Source organism: Entelurus aequoreus, linkage group LG17 (assembly GCF_033978785.1).
Source record: "Entelurus aequoreus isolate RoL-2023_Sb linkage group LG17, RoL_Eaeq_v1.1, whole genome shotgun sequence".
Lineage (NCBI taxonomy): Eukaryota > Metazoa > Chordata > Actinopteri > Syngnathiformes > Syngnathidae > Entelurus > Entelurus aequoreus.
The window spans coordinates 32,974,138-32,995,630 of record NC_084747.1 but is presented as its reverse complement, the minus strand read 5'-3'; the positions used below and the strand labels follow the sequence as shown (position 1 = coordinate 32,995,630).

Below are 21,493 nucleotides of genomic sequence, written 5' to 3'. Positions count from 1 at the left end.
ATCTCCCCGTCAGCCATGTTGTAGTTTGTATCGCTTTCATGTCAAGTCTACTGACAGATATAAGTTAGAAGTATACACTACTTTGTATTAGAAATGACAACAGTGGAGGACGCATGTGCATGTACGAGCCAGCCTGCCCCACAACAGGTTGACAGAGAAAGAGAAGGAACTTATTGACTACAGCGCGGACTACGATGGCAGATAGAACTTTACCATATATGGAGATATCCACTGACGTCACATGTGGGAAAACTGTCACAAATTGGGCTAATTCCAAACGGCACGTTTGGAGGAAGTTTGAAAGAAGGCAGGATTGTTTTATAAGCATCTCCGCAATGCCTTCATGGTTTGATTTTACATTTTCAGGACTTATGCAGATCTCAAATGCACAAAACCAAGTACCAATAGGTAAGAAAAGTAGATTTTGCATAACTTTTTAAAAGATACAACTTAATACTACTGGTCAAACACATACAGTCGCGATTAAAAGTTTACATACACTTGTAAAGAACATAATGTCATGGCTGTCTTGAGTTTCCAGTACTTTCTACAACTCTTGTTTTTTTGTGATAGAGTGATTGGAGCACATACTTGTTGGTCCCAAAAAATATTCATGCAGTTTGGTTCTTATATGAATTTATTATGGGTCTACTGAAAATGTGACCAAATCTGCTGGGTCAAAAGTATACATACAGCAATGTTAATATTTGGTTACATGTCCCTTGGCAAGTTTCACTGCAATAAGGTGCTTTTGGTAGCCATCCACAAGCTTCTGGCAAGCTTCTGGTTGAATTTTTGACCACTCCTCTTGAAAAAATTGGTGCAGTTCAGCTAAATTTGTTGGTTTTCTGACATGGACTTGCTTCTTCAGCATTGTCCACACGTTTAAGTCAGGACTTTGGGAAGGCCATTCTAAAACTTTGGATCTAGCCTGATTTAGCCATTCCTTTACCACTTTTGACCTGTGTTTGGGGTCATTGTCCTGTTGGAACACCCAACTGCGCCCATGAAGAATTTGGAGGTAATCCTCCTTTTTCATTGTCCTATTTAGAGCACCAGTTCCATTGGCAGCAAAACAGGCCCAGAGCATAATACTACCACCACCATGCTTGACGGTAGGTGTGGTGTTCCTGGGATTAAAGGCCTCACCTTTTCTCCTCCAAACATATTGCTGGGTATTGTGGCTAAACAGCTCAATTTTTGTTTCATCTGACATCACATGGACAAAGATAAGACCTTCTGGAGGAAAGTTCTGTGTATGTAAACTTTTGATAGTGACTGTAACTACCTCTCTGATCTGTCAATCAAAACTGAGCATTATTGTCTTTCTAAAGACATAATTTTCTTGAATTGGAGCTCATTTGATTGCAAATGTGTACCTAATTGAGTGTCTATGGTGTGTTTACAACCTACCTCCGATTTTAGCCTCTCAATCTCGGTGTCCTGGTCCTCTAACTGTGTGCGCAGCTGATTGGCCGCCACTTTCTCAGTCTCCACAATCTGTACCAGGTGGATATATTTCTGCATGAGCACCTCTCGCTCGATGATGATGTCAGAATAACTGAAAAAGGGGAGAAAAGAAAGAACGTTATTTTATTCATTTTAGATGGTGGTGATTTGTCCACGATGTACTTTGCTTTTTTCCATTTACAGTAACATGGTGTACAAAACACTGTAAATGTCCAAATTTTACCGTAAACTATATTGTCATTTTTACAGTGTACAGTGTGATGGAATCTTTGTAATCATAGGTCAAGCAGATAAAGTATTTACTTATATTTTAACAAAAGAAAAATGGTTTAAATGTTTGATAATATTATAGCATTATTAGATAATATCCAAGCTTAAAAAATATGCGATTGCATTGAGTACATGTATTTTTTTCTGTGAAAATGGAAAAAACAAATACATTTAGTAAGAAAAGATAAGGTACTGTATTGACACATGTTCGTTCCTGGCTTTCGTGGGACAAATAAAATGGTGGGTTAACTTGCAGAGTGTTTTAGGAATGGTTGAAAGGACAGTGTTGTATGTGGGAGATAGGTGGTGTTGCAGACCACCTTTGTTCAGGGATGTTTTTTTTCAACCTTGACGTAGATGGCTGATGAAGCCCATCCCCGGTCCCACGGACCGGGGGGGGGGGGTATATATTTTTTATTTATTTTTTCATAAAGAAATACAATCATGTGTGCTTACGGACTGTATCCCTGCAGACTGTATTGATCTATATTGATATATAATGTATATATTGTGTTTTTATGTTGATTTAATAAAAATAAAAAATAAAATTAAAAAACTTTTTTTTTTTTTTTTTTTTATTTCTTCTGCGATCAGTCCGCGGACCGGTAACGGGCCACGGCCCGGTAGTTGGGGACCACTGCTCTAAGACAAACCAAACAGTCCAGTTGCTCCAGTTTTTTTTTTAAATTATCTGCGTGTGAGAAATGAGCTGGCGGTAAAGAAGAACGCCTGCTATCTTAAAAAAAGACAAACCCAGTGTTTCCCGTATTGTTTTTCTTATTCGTGAAAGCTTTTTACGACTACAAATTTTAATTGACCCACTCTCTAAAAGAAATTATAATGCAACTGTGGGAGTGTAGCATAACAGCAGATCTGGCGTAACTCTGCTTCACAACACGCCTTATATGCCGCTGGTTTGCCAGAGAATAAAATGTAGCAAAAATTATCTGAAATGCACTTTAGAAACTTTGTTGCTATATTTAGCGAGTAGAGCTACAGTATATACTAAAAGTGAAAGATAGGTGTAACTTGCGACATGCATGTGTTTGGTAATCAAATACAAGAGTATTCGCAAAAGTATTCGCCGTGCAAGTAAGAGCAGAGATCCGCCACCACAAGCCCAGGGAGTGAGCATAACCATAGTGTGCAGAAAACAATAATAAGTGTGCAACTTAACGTTCATTACTTGCATCAGAGCTAAGAAAACACTGCTTAGAGCCACTCTTTCATCATTTGGTAACCTTTTGAACTCACTGATTTATTTATTTCACCAGGGGGGCAAAGTGTGGCTCTGGGGGCCATTTGCTGAACTCAGCCCTTTTTTTTTTTGTTTGGCATGTGACACATGTAGAAATAAAATAAGCAAAAAAACACAGCAAAAATTTTAAAAAAGGCATAAAGTAATGTGAAATGTTTTGAATGTTGATATAATTAACAACTAAAAACACAAATATGTGTCTTTAAAAATATGGTTTAGCCTTTTTATTAGTCTATTTCATTACAAATGACATGATTACATCACGCTACCACTAAAGACTATTAAGAACCACATTGTTTGTTTTAAATACTTGAAGGCTCCAACGTTGTCCTTATTACAATGTAAAAAAGTTGACTATTGTTGTTTTTAATGGGAATATTTACGAGTAAAGTATTGTTTGTTTTTGATATATGTATATGATACGATATGTTTTTGATTTTTTTTTTATATTTACTGCAATTTGAATTGTGTTCAAAATGATGTTGAAGTAAAGTGATCTTAAATACTTAACATAGTTTCCAATAGGTAATGAATTCAAAAGTAAAAAGGTATCGGTATCAACGACGTCTTATTATCATTCTTATTTTGTATTTTCCAGAGAACCACCATGTCTACAGTACACATTTGATTCTGGTCTATTTATTTTCCCAGAGTTGAAGGAGCGCTCTGTTTTTTTAAAGACCTTCTGCAAAAACAGCTAGTCAAAGATCATCTCTATGACAGCACTCAATTGTTTTTAAAAATCTGCCGCAAAGATGTGAGTCTCTTAAAAGTTTTTTGAACTGAACTCCTGAGCCACCCGTTGAATAACCAATGACTACTGACTGCACTGGAAGTAAACAAGCTACAGCAACACCTTAGTCACAAAAATCAAATTACGAAAAGGACAGAACTTAAAGGGGTGCCTTGAGGAACGCCTCACTTATGTCTGGACCCCAGTGTTCTGTGTTTGCTAGCAAGGTTAACATTTCAATGCAAGGATCTGCCAATGTGTTTACAGTAGTCCAAATCTATCTATACAACAGAAGCACTCTAGTGTTTTTAGGGAATTTGGCCACATTCCCAGTTGAATAGTCTTGACCTAGGTACTACAGGTATACGACAACAAACCAAACCAAATGAAAGCCTAGCTTAACACTGCAGTTTAACAATCGTATAGTAAAGTGCTCACGATATTCTGAAGGAAAAACTTAATTCCTCATCGTCATGATACCGCTTCAGAGTTGCTTCAAGCTATATCAGCCTGCACGTTGGATATGTCAACGACTTTGGACAAAAGAAAGCTTCGCTATGGATCTTAAAATAAAGCCCTGCCAATTATCTGTCAGTCAGCGACAGACGTGTCAGCTTTATGTTTGATCATATTTGGTTTTTCAGCAACTAGGCTAACCTAGCATGACAATTATGGAACTGCAATGTTAGCACTATACCTCACATAGTTATAGGTAGGGCTGCCAAGCCTCACGCTTTGAGCATTAGAGTCACACAATTTAACCCTTTCTCACGCCAAGTTTATTTTATACTAATAAACATGTTTCCTTGTGGCCTGCCGTAGTTGAGTAATTCTGATTGATTTACCAAAAGAACCAATCACAGACCAATCCATAAATTATTGTGCCTAAATCTAGCCAACCCCGGAAGGCACCACGTAATATGAACCAATCAGAAGCAACCGAAGGCAGGTCTTGGCGTCTGTATCTTTCACACACAGCTCAGCGCAGTGTTGTCAACTTGGCGAATTTCTCGCTAAATCTAGTATATTTCCAACTCCTCTTAGTGGCTTTCTTTCTCAAATGCGACTAGCGAGAAATCTAGCAACATTTGGGATGTTTTAGAGACTACGTTATGGCCAGTCAATAGATTTGGTTTGTTCGTGAAAATCACAATCTTTCAGTATTTTGATCAAGTTTGATACTCTAACATTTAACAATGTCCATCCATTTTCTACCGCTTGTCCCTTATGGGATCGCGGGGGGTACTGGAGCCTATCCCAGCTGCACATAGGCAGAAGGCGGGGTACACCCTGGACAAGTCGCCACCTCATCGCAGGGCCAACACAGATAGACGGACAACATTCACACTCACATTCACACACTAGGGATAATTTAGTGTTGCCAATCAACCTCTCCCCAGGTGCATGGTTTTGGAGGTGGGAGGAAGCCGGAGTACCCGGAGGGAACCCACACAGTCACGAGAAGAACATGCAAACTCCACACAGAAAGCTCCCGAGCCCAGGATTGAGCCCACGACCTTCGTATTGTGAGGCACACGTACTAACCCCTATTCCACCGTGCTGCCCCCATTTGACAATGTAAAACAAAACAAAAATACAAGAAACTAAGAATCCATCCATTTTCTACCGCTTTTTCCCTTCGGGGTCGCGGGGGGCGCTGGAGCCTATCTCAGCTACAATCGGGCGGAAGGCTGGGTACACCCTGGACAAGTCACCACCTCATCGCAGGTCCAACACAGATAGACAGACAACATTCACACTCACATTCAACAGAAGAAAATTAATTTTACAATTCTAATCATAATTTGCATTTTTTAACTCACTTTTTATGTCTCTCACTACGTTATTCCTCTCTCCTACAACGTCCATTGTAATCAATTATGCAATTGAGGCAATGATGTCATCTATCAACCTCTACAAACATTTATGACAGCCAATAGCTAATTTCCTTACTGAGGCATTGGCAACACTTGAAGATGGAGAGATCCGAAGAGATAGAGGACAGTGAGGACGGAGGTGTAGAAGAGATACAAGTTGAGAACACAGATGCAGAGGATGAGACAGAAGAGCCAGCAGAGAAAAAACTGGAGATGATTTTCATTTGTAATTTCTGGTTAATTAACATTTAAGGAAATATTTTGGCAATTCTATAGTACATTATTGTGGGACCATAAATACTTAAATGAAATTGTTAAAAAAAAAAAAGAAAAAAAAAAAAACATTGAATATGAGACATTTAAACCAGGGCCCTGGATGCTAATGGTTAGGGTGATTTTTGTGTACCTGGCCTGCTGGATGGCATCCACCCACTCGTCACACTCCACCTCCCCCTCCGTCCGCAGCTCCAGAGGCTTCTGTCCATCATGGCCGAACACAACAAGGAAATAGTGCTGCGGACAGACAGAAATAAAAGGGAGGCGCTTGTCAGACGCATTGTCACAAAAATGTATAAATAGCAAACCAACATTATTTTGCCTGATCATTTGAGTATGTAAATATGTCTGGTGCAGATGTTTGCTATTAACATGCTTTCCCTACCCACTATTATGCAATGCAATTTCTACAGGCCTTACTTGCAAATCGGAAATCAGAAATCGCAAAAAGCCGCTGTCTGACCACGGCTCAGAAAAACTGTAGTGACTCCTCCCACCCCCACCAAGGACAGTTTTCACTGCTGGATTCTACAAAGAGGTTCCGCAGCCTCCGGAGCAGAACCTTAAGGTTCTGTAACAGCTTCTTCCCTCAGGCCATAATGAACGCATCATAATAATCCCTTCAATTCCCCCCCAAAACGGATTAACTCGCTGGAATATAAAGACAATATAACATATATCCATAAACGTGGATGCATATGCAAAAGTGCAATATATTTATCTGCGCAGTAATCTATTTATTTATATCAGCACCTTATTGCTCTTTTATCCTGCACTACAAGGAGCTAATGCAACAAAATTGCATTCTTATCTGTACTGTAAAATTCAAATTTGAATGACAATAAAAGGAAGTCTAAGTCTCTAAGTCTTACATACATTACATTCACTGTACAAACATACATATACACATACTGTACATATACATTCACTGAACAAACATACATATACACATTCTGTACATATACAAGTACATATACGTACATACACTCATGCACATAATCACGTTTCATCAAACATATATTAACGTTGTTGCCCTAGGGCGGGGGTCGGCAACCCGCGGCTCTAGAGCCGCATTTAGCGCCGCCCTAGTGGCTCTCTGGAGCTTTTTCAAAAATGTATGAAAAATGGAAAAAGATGAGGGGGAAAAAAATATTTTTGGTTTTAATATGGTTTCTGTAGGAGGACAAACATGACACAAACCTCCCTAATTGTTAGAATTCACACTGTTTATATTAAACATGCTTCACTGATTCGAGTATTTGGCGAGTGCCGTTTTGTCCTACTAATTTTGGCGGTCCTTGAACTCACCCTAGTTTGTTTACATGTACAACTTTCTCCGACTTTCTAGGACGTGTTTTATGCCACTTCTTTTTCTGTCTCATTTTGTCCACCAAACTTTTAATGTTGTGCGTGAATGCACAAAAGTGAGTTTTGTTGATGTTATTGACTTGTGTGGAGTGCTAATCGGGCATATTTGGTGAGTGCATGACTGCAAGCTAATCGATGCTAACATGCTATTTAGGCTAGCTATATGTACATATTGCATCATTATGCCTCATTTTTAGGTATATTTCAGGTCATTTAGTTTCCTTTAAGTCCTCTTAATTAAATTTATATCTCATGACACACTATCTGTATGTAATATGGCTTTTAATTTTTTGCGGCTCCAGACAGATTAGTTTTTTTGTATTTTTGGTCCAATATGGCTCTTTCAACATTTTGGGTTGCCGACCCCTGCCCTAGGGGAAACTGGGTAACACATGGCACACTGACAAAGCTTAACCTAGTGTTACTATAACAATCTACAAGGTTAATATAAGTTGCTTCTCTTTCTTCCCCTCCATTTTTCTGCATTCTTTTGTATCTCTAGTTATCATTACGTATATGTATTGTTGCATTTGAACAACTGTATTGTAGATAACAGAGGTAAATTATTGATATTGTTCATTATCAATAGCGCTATTTCTATTGGTATTTGTAATGCTCCATTTGTAGTGTAATAATGCTCATTGTCATTTCTGTATTATTTATTTTGCTAACTGCTTCTTTGCTATCACTTTTACCATCATATTTGTACATATCGTATTTGCTGATGTTGCTCTATTGTTGTTGTTGTTATTGTTGTGTTTGCTGTTGTTGTTTTTGTCTCTCTGTCTAATCCCCCTTTTGTCCCCACAATTTCCCCCTCTGTCTTCCTTTTTTTCCCTCTTTCTATCCCCTCCTGCTCCGGCCCGGCTGCACCAAATGATAATATAAATACAATGAAGTCGAATACAAATAAGGCAACAAGAGAAGTATCCCACACTTCTCTTTTGTAAAGTAAATCTGAACAGCCGATATGGGCATCTACATTAACTATATGATTTGCCTGAGAAGCTAGACAGGACAACAAAAAAACAAAAAAAAAGTCTTACATGACGAACAGAGGCTCAACACACAAAACATACGTAATTAGCAGTCCTCCGCCAAGGTAATGGACAAATTCATTATAATTCAAATGAGGAAAAGAAAACCAAAAAGTAAAAATACAGCAGGAACACCATATTTTTGTTTTGTCAGTTTGTTGGCTAATAATTAAGCTACTTCCTGGTTTCCGGAGAACAACATGAGATGTTAGCATTAGACGGATACTCAGCTACCATTTGCCTTCGACACTTCCAGGACCATTATAACTTAAAACAAACAAAAAAATATTGAAGAAGAATGTGTGTTTAACATAGTTGACTAATAATTTGTATTTGTAATGATGTGTTTACCTATGTTAGCTAGCAGGCTTCCTACCGGTTCATGGGCACCAGCGTTGCCAGATGACAAATGACAAAATTACCCACTAGCCTTAATAGGGAGGAAAACAAATACTAATGAAAATAAAGTGTTAATTAATTGTAGTTAATTAAATTATTTTTAAATGAATAAATACCAATACAATTCAACAATTTTGCAGAATATATTAAAAAATATAAGATTGAAGCTAAAATAATTCATAGATAAATACCGGTGTAAACAACAAACAGAAACATTGTATAATTGATAATATAATTGCAGTATACATACTCAGAAATAATTTATTAAATAATAATAATAAATCAGACCAAATGATGTCAGACACCAGTTGTCACCATTCTTCTTCTTTGATATAACTTGTAAACACCATACTCTTGTACTGTTTCTCACAATAGTACATTGTGTTCCGATTGGATAGCAGAAATACGTTCTATTATAAGTGAAAACAATGAGGGAGTGCCTAATTTGTTCACTTTCCTGTCAGCCTGTTTGAGAGCGCACTCCTTCCCGGTTCATGTGGAATGACATCTGATGTTCCAGTTAGACAGGACTCCACTGTAGTATTTACATTCTGAACATGTTTTAGTGTAACTCAAAGTGCAAAAAAAAATTGCTGGCTGGCTGTTTGTTATTTCTAAGGTTGTACCAAAAAAAAAGGTAACCAGGTGAGGCAAAAAAAACAGTTTTTAATGGTGAGATATCAAGGTAAACAAAAAAAGCGTTAAATCCCACCCTATACTGAAAAGCTTAAATTAAAACCGTAACCATAACCAAAACACAGGCATTGACACCCCAAATATACCAAGAAAGGTTCAATTATAGTAATAAGTAGCGCTGTCTTCGACTAAGGAGTTTCATAATCGAATCTGATCCGTCTTATCTTACCAATTGCCGACTGTCAAATTGATGGTGTTTTTTTAAGAGAAATAAACAATGATGATATGTAGTAGTGTATACCGACTGGTCCCTAGCTTTCAGTAACCTCACATAGATGTGCTGTAGCGCTTATATAGGTGAATATTTCCAAGTTAATTAAAGGTACTTATGAAAAAGAATACATCCATCAACCCATTTTCTACCGCTTGTCCCTTTTGGGGTGGCAGTGGTGCTGGAGCCTATCCCAGCTACACTCGGGCGGAAGGCAGGGTACACCATGGACACCATTTGTGTCCTGGGCATGACGTTAAAGTGCATCCGGCAGTGGAGGCTCCTCTAAGGGATCTTGGGGCACTAGGAGGTTAACCCCTTTACTACTGTTACCCCAGGTGACCCTTGGCAAAGGCCTAGTACCTGACTGCCCCCTAGCCAGGGATACGGAGAAGACATCAATGGCGGAGCAGGCAGAAGACGGTAGATTTAAGAACTACCACAACGGCTGCGATGGTGGAAGAAGGCTGCAGCAGAAAAGGGTCCCCAGTCGTCTTGGACTTCATGCCACTGGACCCTGACCCGATTCTGTCAAGGATCGTGTGGTGACTGTCTGTGCACCAGTCTCCCCACTTAAAACAAAGTCACGCACAGGCATCCTCCATAAAGGCATACACCCCTACCAGGAGGATCGTCATACTCGTTTTGAGTGACCGCCAATCAATCACACCATGGACAAGTCACCAATACAGTCTTTCATTAATGATCTCATATGCGACTTTTACCACCACCAAAAAAAGGCTAAACCGCAGTTTAGTGAGGTCTTCGTCTTTGGTGCAGCACCAAGAAGACATCAAACTTTGCTAAATAGAGCAAGTAAAAGGCGAAAACAAAGTTTCTGTATGTCAACCAGCGGAAGGATCATAACCTTTTTCCAGAGGAGAGTTACACCTCCTGGGCGAAGTATTATGTGCAATTTCCGGCATTCAGTCCCACTGAGACCGACAGCGGGTTTCAGCCAGAGGCGCGCGATGGCATGGCGAGCTCAGTGTGTGAGCGCAACGCGTCCAGACGGGCCTCAATCACGTCCCCAATGTAGAAACAGCCTCCCAACACTGAGTCAAATATTCTTGTGTTTAGAAGAATACATTTTCTATAATTAGAGGTGTAGTACGTCAAAACACGCCAGCTGACGTGACAAAACCAAGATTAATTTATTACTCTCTAAAAATGTTTAGTCTGCACACAATAATATTTTTCCAATATTTAAAGAAGACATGAATGCAGCTGAGATAGGCTCCAGCAAACCCCGCCACCCCGAAAGGGACACGCGGTAGAAAAATGGATGGATGGATGATGAACGCAATCAATTCATCTTCCCACAGAGTGGAGGTAATATTAACCAGACGATTTACTGTAAGCTTCATTGTCAAATCAGACTCTTCCGAATCGAATCCTCGAATGACAGACTATTTGAAAAAAGCCCTAAAATATTAAAATGTTTTTATTAATGTTTGTATTAGTAGAACATATTTATAGTAATAATATTTGATGTATCATTATCAATAATATTATAATATGATTTACATGTGTCATTAATAATTGATTATGCTATAAACCAGGGGTGTCAAACTAATTTTACATCAGGGGCCACATGGAGAAAAATCGACTCCCAAGTGGGCCGGACTGGTAAAATCATGGCACGATAACTTAAAAATAAAGACAACTTCAGATTGTTTTCTTTGTTTAAAAATAGAACAAGCACATTCTGAAAATGTACAAATCATAATGTTGTTAGGGTTTTTTTCACACTTACATGTTAATAGTATTCTACCTTTATTTGTCATTATTTATACATTCTGAATAAATTATGTTATAATGTTCATCAGTCAACTCATTGGTGTTAATTTCCAATCTATCAAGATAAAACATAATATCAAAATCAAATTACAGGATGTTGTTTATGTAGTTTGCTCATTTTCCTCGACTGGTGCACTAACATCATGGGGTTTAATTTTTTTTTTTACATATGTAGCATAATCTACAAAGAGACAAAGAATTGTTATTGCGACATCTAGTGGACACATTTAGAACAGCAGTTTCTTCGTTCAAAAATTCTGGCTCATTTTTATACTTAGCAAACTCATCCCGCGGGCCGGATAAAAACTGTTCAAAAACTGGGCCATACGTTTGAAACCCCTGCTATAAACTGTCATCAACATTAATAATAAGCTTAATATTAATTAGTATTTATATTTAGAGATTTAAATTAATATTTCCAACTGAATTGTAAAAAAAAAAATCTGCCAAACAATTCTGTCTATACAACTTCTGTTCCACTGAGCAGCTGTCAAAACACATAAAAAATCCAGTAGCCCAAAAATTGGGGTACTTTCATTTCAAAATTGATATTACATATATCTTTTTAATTTTCCGCCTCTTTCCCTTCGTGTGCTTTAACTTGTCAGATGGATCAATAGATAGTTCAAAATGCAAACAGCCATGGTGGCTGCGCTAGGAAGCAGTAAAAGTCAGATATTGCGTTGCCATGGAGATGCTATCCTGTTAGTGGCTGCTGACACAATCTCGAAAGATGTGAGCGTTTAAATGTTATGTAATAGCTCTTCTCCTCACTCTGGATGCCTCTGTGCTGCTCTGTCAAAGACTGTTACGCCGCTGATTAGCGTTGATTTAATAATAATCCCGCAGCCATTGAATCAAAGTGACAGGTACATTTTAAAAGAAAATAAAAGAAGACGACAAGATAGGAGGATGGAGATGTGGATGTTTTTGTCCCAATAACCCCAACCAGTAGCGTGTCCATCATCCTGGGGGGGACAAATGTGTCTTCTCTGGATTGTTTGCTTCACTGAATCCTCACTGAGACACAAAGAAAAGCATGAAAGCATGAGGGAATGCCGAGATGGGGAGGGGGTTGAATTTGGAGAGGACGCAGAGTGGGATGATAGGTGGAGAGCCAAAGTCCACTCAGAGCTCAGAGTCTTTGCCCGACTAAGAATAGCAGCTCTTGTGCTAACCCAGTGCCCCAGGACATGAGCATTGGAATAAAAGCTTTTATCACTACACAGTGCTCCTATGAACGCCTGTGCATGTGATGACATGCGTCTTTAAAAAGAACATTTGTATTTTTGTATTTTAAAAATCTAAAACATAACGGCAAGGCAAGTTTATTTACGGGGCAACACTCGTACAAAAGGCAATTCAAAGTGCCGTACAGAAAATTACAAGAAGGCAAAAAACTAATAAAAATAATCATCATTCAAATTAAAATCATTGAACAAAATCATCATATAACAATTATAATTCAAATGTAAAAATCAAAGAGTGTAGATAAAATACTTTCAGTTGTCATATGCACAACTAAATAAAATAGTTTACGGCCTGTATTTGAACATTGCCAACGTTAAGGCCTGTCTCACATCTTCTGGAAGACTATTCCAGATTTTAGGAGCATAAAACTGAATCACAGCCTCGTCGTGTTTCGTCCTGACTCTAGGCACCAGCACGAGACCACTCCCTGAGGTTGTCAGAGCCCGAGATGGTTTGTGAGGTTCTAAAATGTTAGCGATGTACTTTGGCACAAGACCATGAAAATAATTGCACACAAAGCAGAGTTGTTTTAAAGTATATTCTCTGAGCAACAGTGACCTAAGCGTGCATACTGTATGTCCTGGTTCTAGTCAGGACTCGAGCAGCAGCATTCCGGATGGACTGCAACTGCTTTACAGCTCTTTTAGAGAGCCCAGTGAAAAGGTTATTAAATTATTCTAATCTGCTGGAGACAAAGGCATGAATTAGTCTTCCTAAATCTGATTTAGACATTATTCCTCGGATTGTGGGAATGTTTTAGGTGGTAAAAAGCTGCTAATATTGTTGACTTAAAGTGGCTGTTAAAGTACCAGTAGAATGGAAATACAAGTGGCCTCTATATTGAAGCTGTTATCATACACTGTATATCTGATGTATGACACCAACAGATTTACAAAGCGTGCAAGTAAAAAAATCCCTTCAATTAACAATGCAAATCATGCAGACTTTGTGAGAGCCAACAATGATTACTTTGGGAAAAATTATGATCCAGAAACTTATAATATCCAGCTTTAGTAAAACATGAAGCGTCATTCAGCAGTATTGCTAAGTGCTAAACAAAAAATACATACTACAAACATAATAAAACGATAGCTTACTGTACGATGTCTGCTCTTACTTTGAAGACGACTGATAGGATGTCCACATCTTCACGTTTATATGAAGAATTACTCATGATACACATGAAGGGTTGACAAGGAAAAGTCTCCCTACAGAAACTGTCTTCGGTTGTGTGTGTTTGTCTCTATCTGCGGGTATGAATTGAATGTCACAGATGAACAATTACCAGATTTATGGCTAAATCATCCAAAAATCCAGATGAGAGGCATGATTTATAATCTACAATAACTTTGACGAGCCGAGACACGATGATGCAGGAGCAGCAGGACATCGCGGTCAGCTCACAGTAAAGCAGCAGAGGGCTACTTAGCTGTGTGTTATCAATCCGCCGCTAAAAAATAGTTTGTCTGTGTTAGCACTTATAATAATTTTTGGTTTTTGGGGGCGGCGTGGCAAAGTTGGTAGAGTGGCCGTGCCAGCAATCGGAGGGTTGCTGGTTACTGGGGTTCAATTCCCACCTTCTACCATCCTGGTCACGTCCGTTGTGTCCTTGGGCAAGACACTTCACCCTTGCTCCTGATGGCTGCTGGTTAGCGCCTTGCATGGCAGCTCCCGCCATCAGTGTGTGAATGTGTGTGTGAATGGGTGAATGTGGAAATACTGTCAAAGCGCTTTGAGTACCTTGAAGGTAGAAAAGCGCTATACAAGTATAACCCATTTATCATTTATCATTTAATATTCAGGTCACAATATCTATATAGAGTATTGTTAGCAGGTTTTGGATGGTTATTTAGAGGGTTCTGTGGGCGGAATAGAGAGCCCCCATTGACAGACTATTTATGTCTTTACAATCTACTACTTAGATGCATTTAAAAAAAGACAAACATATGTGTTCATGTCTTATGTAGAGATTGTGAATGACAGACACATGTTTGTGTATTTCCAGTATGAATGATCTGATGTTTGTGTATTTCCAGTATGAATGATCTGATGTGGGCTCTGTACCGAGGATGTCGTTGTGGCTTGTGCAGCCCTTTGAGACACTTGTGATATAGGGCTATATAAATAAACATTGATTGACATTGATTGATTGATACTATGGTCAGAGTGCAGAAGTGTAACTCTAGTGATGTCAATCTACGAAATTACCAAATCCTCTCCAGCACCCTGGAGTAGACTGTTCCCGGGTGGCTGAGAAGTGTGATCCCTCTACAATTGGAACACACCCTCCGGTCCCCTTTTTTGAAAAGGGGGACCAGGGGAGGGATCACACTTCTCAGCCACCCGGGAACAGTCTACGGTCTGTCAATCCAGAGGTACCACCCCGGACTTCCACGCTATGTTGAAGACATACTGTATGTCAGCCACCACAGTCCCACAACATCCAAAGCCTTGAGGTATTCAGGGCGAACCTCGTCCTCTCCTGGGGCCTTGCCACTGGGCAGTTTTTTGATTACCTCAGCAACCTTGGGTCCAGTGATGGGCATGTCCGCATTTATGGCCTCAGACTCTGCCTCCTCCATGAAAGGTGTGTCTGTAGGACTGAGGAGATCCTCAAAGTATTCCTTCCACAACCATACTATATCCCCAGTAGTAGTCAGCAGGTTTCCGCCACCACTATACACAATGTGGACATGACACTGCTTCCCCTTCCTGAGGTGTCGGATGGTTCTCTTCGAGGCCGACAGAAAATCCGGCTCCATGGTCTCCCTGAGCTCCCCTCACGCCCGAGTTTTTGCTTCCACCACCACCGAGGCTGCGGCTCGCTTGGCCTGTCGGTACCTGCAAGCTGCTTCGAGAGTCCCACAAGCAAGCCATGCTCGGTAGAACTCCTTCTTTAACTTGACAGCTCCCTTTACAGCTGGTGTCCATCATCGGGTTAGTGGGTTGCCACCACGACAGGCACCAATCCGATCAGCAGCAGCAACAATGGAGGTACGGAACACGACCCATTCGGACTCAATGATCCCCACCTTCCTTGAAATGCAGTAGAAACTCTGCCGGAGGTGTGAGTTGAATATTTGGCGGACGAGAGCCTCTGCCCAATATTCCCAACGTAACCCTCACTACCCTGCCTGGTCTGTCTGGCATCCTCCCCCGCCACCTGATCCAACTCACCACCAGGTGGTGATCAGTTGACAACTCAGCCCCTCTCATCACCCAAGTGTCAAAGACATGTTGTCGCATATCTGTTGATACGACTACGTCAATCATCGACCTGTGACCTGGTGCCACATGCACTTGTGGGCACACTTATGCTTGAACATGGTGTTTGTTAAAGACAAACTGTAGCTAGCACAGAAGTCCAATAACAGAACACCAATCTGATTCAGATCGGAGAGGCCGTTCCTCCCAAACTCGCTCCTCCAAGTTTTGCTGTTGCTGCCAACGTTGAGCGTTGAAGTCACCTAGTATAACGGGGGAACACACCTTGCAGCACTCCCTCCAGGTTGCCTAAAGAGGCAGGGTACTACCACGCGCAAACCACACCCAGAGTCTGTACCCCAATCTGAAGGTGCAGGGAAATAACCCTCTAGTTCACAACACAACACACAGGCGGCAAACAGGAGAGCTAAAAATGATCCCCAGCGGCAACTCCAGCATAGAGAAAAGTCCAACCCCGCTCAATGAGGTAAGTTGAGGAGCCTATGCTGTGCGTTGAGGTGAGTCCAACTATATCCGAGCAAGGTGACGTTCCATGTTCCAAGAGTTACCTTCTGCAGCCAAGGATCGGACTGCCAAGGACCCTGACTTCGATTTCCGTCCAGCTCACAGAGCATCTAACTTCTATTGGACCCCCACTGCTTCTTCAGGCTGTGCCCGGCCGGGCCCCATTTGGCCGTTCCGGCCACCAGGCTCTCGCCATCGAGCCCCACCTCCAGGCCTAGCTCCAGAAGGGTGCCCCGGTTACCCACGTCCGGGTGAAGGAAACCTTGGTCCTCGATTTTTTGTATTCATAGAAGTCTTTGTCTGGTCCCTCACCTATGACCCGTTTGTCATGGGAGACCCTACCAAGGGCATAGAAGCTTCGGACAACATAGCTCCTAGGATTATTGGGACACGCAAACTCCTCCACCACGGTAAAGTAGCAGCTCAGGGAGGAAGGGACCAGAACTGATTAATTAAATTTCAATTATTTTAATGGGCAATATTGATTTGAAATATGGGTATTTTTAAGTTACCAGATCGGTCACAGAAAAAAAATGTAACTCAAAAATGTCATGGCACCCTAAATCTGTTACTATAGGCTTGGAGTATGACCCCAAAGCAGAGAGAGACACAGGATCCAAAAATATAAATATACGCACTCACATGGATTGGATAAAAATACAAGGTACAAACATAAAGTAGACGAAGCCACATGAATAACAACAGAACAAAAGGAGCGTTGGCAGTGTTTGGAACAACTACAACACCCAGCGATTAATCACTGAGTGTGCAGAAAACGAGTAGTAGCCAACATGGACTCTACAAGAGAAAGACTACCTGGGAAGAATACACAATAGCTGGGGAACTGTGAGGCAAACAATCAACTGGCAACAGGTGTGAGTGGTTCGTGGCTCAGCCCCGGAATGCCAAGAGATGGTGCTGCAAGAAAAGGCAGGCAAGCGGCAGCAGAGCAGTGAAGACAAACACCACATAACCAGTATCGGAATCAGCTTTGTTGGCCAAATATGTTTAACACACAAGGAATATGACTTGATAGACTGTGCTCTCTTTGTTCAATGCGAGAAAACAAGAGTAAAACATTAAAGAACACAAAGGACAAAAAATACATTAAAATACACAAAACTGATGCAACCAACTTCCAATTCAGAGGTGTCATTTCTACATACAGCTTCAAAAGTAAAACACAACAAAAAAAACAAAAATTTACAATAAATAATAAATATTACACACATACCATGCCATGACAAACAAACAACAACAACAAATAAAACTAAAGCTTTACACACACACCACGCCATTGTCTGCTGAGGTGGGGGGCAGCACGGCCAGAGACAGGAACAGACCCAACAAACAAGTAACGCCATCCTAGGCTGACCACTAGCTCCAGGCTAATGTGCAGTCCACGCAGATGAGCGAGAAATCCGTAGAGAGAGACCAAAGTGTCCAATACATGTTCAATCAGCCAGGACTCCGCAAAAGTCGTCCATCCCAACGCTCAACGCTAGCTCTGCAGCCCGTCTCTTCCTCCACATCTCCTCCAGTCTCTCCACGGACTCAGGTGGGGCAGATAGCCAGCAGCTGGTCTCCGGTGAAAACATCCCCATGGCTCCCCAAGGCAGATCCAAAAGTTCACAAAAAAGCACCAAAACGCAGCGCAGAGCCCACGAAAGTACCACCCATTGTTGCGCAGTCCCAAAGAGGCCCGAACAAAAAGGCAAAAAGCACTCGAAAAAAAGAGGGAAACATCAAGAACACAAAAAAGGATACACAAGAGCACAGAGCTCCTGCAACCAGCAGCCACTACAACAAAGATTATTGATCACAAATCTGGTTTTACTTGACTGATTCACACCATTTGTAGACTCATATGCAGTGTAAAGTCTGCCCTTTCGACACGAGTCTATATGGCTGTGTCATAATTCTATGCACACGTATTATTTTGTATCTGCATATACCGCGGATGTGAGGTTGTGGACTCGAGAGTTATGTACACATGATAAACCCTCTAAAAATAATTCTAAATAATGCTAAACGTGTGCAAAGTTCTTACTTTTCTCATTGCATAAGGAATATGATAAGAATATGAAAATAATATAAAGAATATTATAGTTGTATTTGGCTCTGCACAGTGTGATACTTAAAGCTGGTACTAATAGTTTGACTATGAATTAATTATTAGAACTTTACAGCGTTTCAATTCTTTCCCTGTCATCTTCCCAATTTCACTCTCATGCTCAGGCTGTCTTCAAATGGTCTCCAATGTAGCCTCCTCATCACTGAACTTTTCCAATGTACTGTAAGAAATCCAATTTAGACAAATAAAGACACTGGGCCAAAGATTTCAGAAGCAAATAGGCACAGAAGAACTAATGGAGTCTTTCACTCCCTCACCTGAAACCTCATCTGAGGGGGGAAATTAGGGAAATGAGTGCAAAGATACAAAATGATGCACAATGAGGGGCAGGCGCAGCTAATTGTATATGGGTCATTAAGGTCCACCAGCTGGGAGAAGATTTGGAGCTTTTTGGAAGCATAATAACACATAACTTGCAGCCTAACATAGCAAGATGGTAAAAGAACCTACAGTAGCGCACATTCATCTCCAGGTTGGCGATGAAACACATATTTTGTAATATAAGAATCAATAATGAAATTGGATCGTAAGCAGTACATTCATCAGGCAAACGACGATTGAGAGGGATCCAGATACATTCATCTGTTATGAATATTAAAAAGCAGACATGACAGCATCTCTCCCCTGACGACCGTCAACGACTGGAATAGACCGCAATGATGCAAGCGTGCCTTCTGCTTTGCTGGATGCACTCAGTGATGGACACATTTGTGGTGTAGAACGTAACACTGGAACTGAAGAGACAACGATTCTTCAAAATAACAGTCCTACAGAATTTTGGAAAGAAATAAAAAGACTGATTGCTTTCAAAACACCCTTGCCAACAATAATGATATATTGCTAACGATGGATTCTGATGCGTCATCTATGTTGCTGCTTCTTGATCTTAGCGCTGCTTTCGATACCGTCGATCATAATATTTTATTACAGCGTATCAAAACACGTGTTGGTATGTCAGACTTAGCCTTGTCGTGGTTTAACTCTTATCTTACTGACAGGATGCAGTGCGTCTCCCATAACAATGTGACCTCGGACTATGTCAAGGGAACGTGCGGAGTTCCCCAGGGTTCGGTTCTTGGCCCTGCACTCTTTAGTATTTACATGCTGCCGCTGGGTGACATCATACTCAAATATGGTGTTAGCTTTCACTGTTATGCTGATGACACCCAACTCTACATGCCCCTAAAGCTGACCAACACGCCGGATTGTAGTCAGCTGGAGGCGTGTCTTAATGAAATTAAACAATGGATGTCCGCTAACTTTTTGCAACTCAACGCTAAGAAAACGGAAATGCTGATTATCGGTCCTGCTAGACACCGACATCTATTTAATAATACCACCTTAACATTTGACAACCAAACAATTACACAAGGCGACTCGGTAAAGAATCTGGGTATTATCTTCGACCCAACTCTATCGTTTGAGTCACACATTAAGAGTGTTACTAAAACGGCCTTCTTTCATCTCTGTAATATCGCTAAAACACGTTCCATCTTGTCCACTAGCAACGCTGAGATCATTATTTATGCGTTCGTTACGTCTCGTCTCGATTACTGTAACGTATTATTTTCGGGCCTCCCTATGTCTAGCATTAAAAGATTACAGTTGGTACAAAATGCGGCTGCTAGACTTTTGACAAGAACAAGAAAGTTTGATCATATTACGCCTGTACTGGCTCACCTGCACTGGCTTCCTGTGCACTTAAGATGCGACTTTAAGGTTTTACTACTTACGTATAAAATACTACACGGTTTAGCTCCAGCCTATCTCGCCGATTGTATTGTACCATATGTCCCGACAAGAAATCTGCGTTCAAAGAACTCCGGCTTATTAGTGATTCCCGGAGCCAAAAAAAAAGTCTGCGGGCTATAGAGCGTTTTCTATTCGGGCTCCAATACTATGGAATGCCCTCCCGGTAACAGTTAGAGATGCTACCTCAGTAGAAGCATTTAAGTCCCATCTTAAAACTCATTTGTATACTCTAGCCTTTAAATAGACCCCCTTTTTAGACCAGTTGATCTGCCGTTTCTTTTCTTCTCTCCTCTTCTCCCCTCTCCCTTGGGAGGGGAAGTTGCACAGGTCCGGTGGCCATGGATGAAGTGCTGGCTGTCCAGAGTCGGGACCCCGGGTGGACCACTAGCCTGTGCATCGGTTGGGGACATCTCTGCGCTGCTGACCCTTCTCCGCTCGGGTCGGTTTCCTGCTGGCCCCACTATGGACTGGACTCTCGCTGATGTGTTGGATCCACTGTGGACTGGACTTTCACAATATTATGTCAGACCCACTCGACATCCATTGCTTTCGGTCTCCCCTAGAGGGGGGGGGGGGGGGGTTTACCCACATATGCGGTCCTCTCCAAGGTTTCTCATAGTCATTCACACCGACGTCCCACTGGGGTGAGTTTTTCCTTGCCCGTATGTGGGCTCTGTACCGAGGATGTCGTTGTGGCTTGTGCATCCCTTTGAGACTCTTGTGATTTAGGGCGATATAAATAAACATTGATTGATTGATTGATTGAACAAATATTGATGGGGCAAGCGGACTGGATGCAATTTTTCACTTACGGCTGTTTAATTGTGTTAGAAGGGATTCCCTTGTGGTGGACAATTTAGACAAAAAATAAGATGTGATTATTTCTGCACAAGAACTAAATTATATTGTGATGAAGTTAGGCAATAATAAGGCCTGTGGTGCACATAAGAAACATTTTCATTAACCTATCAGATGATAGAGAAATGTACGGCAATCCAGTCTAAAATTCCAATAAATATTAAGTTAAGTAGTAGTAGTAGGGACTTTGAAGAGATGGTCAAAAGAATCCAAGCTGCAGCTACAGACCTGCTTTGATTGTACTGATTGGAGTGTCTTTGAAGTTGCATCGGAAACTCTTGACGAACTTACTGACACTGTGACATCATCATACATCAGCTTGTGGGATGACATGTGTGTGTAGACTAGGACCTTCTGCATAAACCTGCGTCAGG

At 40.9% G+C, this 21,493-nt stretch overlaps 1 protein-coding gene across 5 annotated transcripts in view; it reads right to left on the bottom strand.

Moving 5' to 3' along the window:
* rasgrf2b (Ras protein-specific guanine nucleotide-releasing factor 2b) overlaps positions 1–21,493 on the bottom strand; it is a 136,398-nt gene that overhangs the window by 63,329 nt on the left and 51,576 nt on the right. For 4 of the 5 annotated variants that reach the window (XM_062025497.1, XM_062025498.1, XM_062025499.1 and 1 more), the window contains exons 2-3: positions 6,015–6,121; positions 1,414–1,561 (exon numbers count right to left, since the gene is read on the bottom strand). In XM_062025497.1, coding sequence (XP_061881481.1) covers positions 1,414–1,561; positions 6,015–6,121 — 255 coding nt within the window. Of the gene's footprint in view, positions 1–1,413; positions 1,562–6,014; positions 6,122–8,640; positions 8,713–21,493 lie in introns of those variants that run through there. The other variant, XM_062025501.1, reaches the window with a different exon arrangement.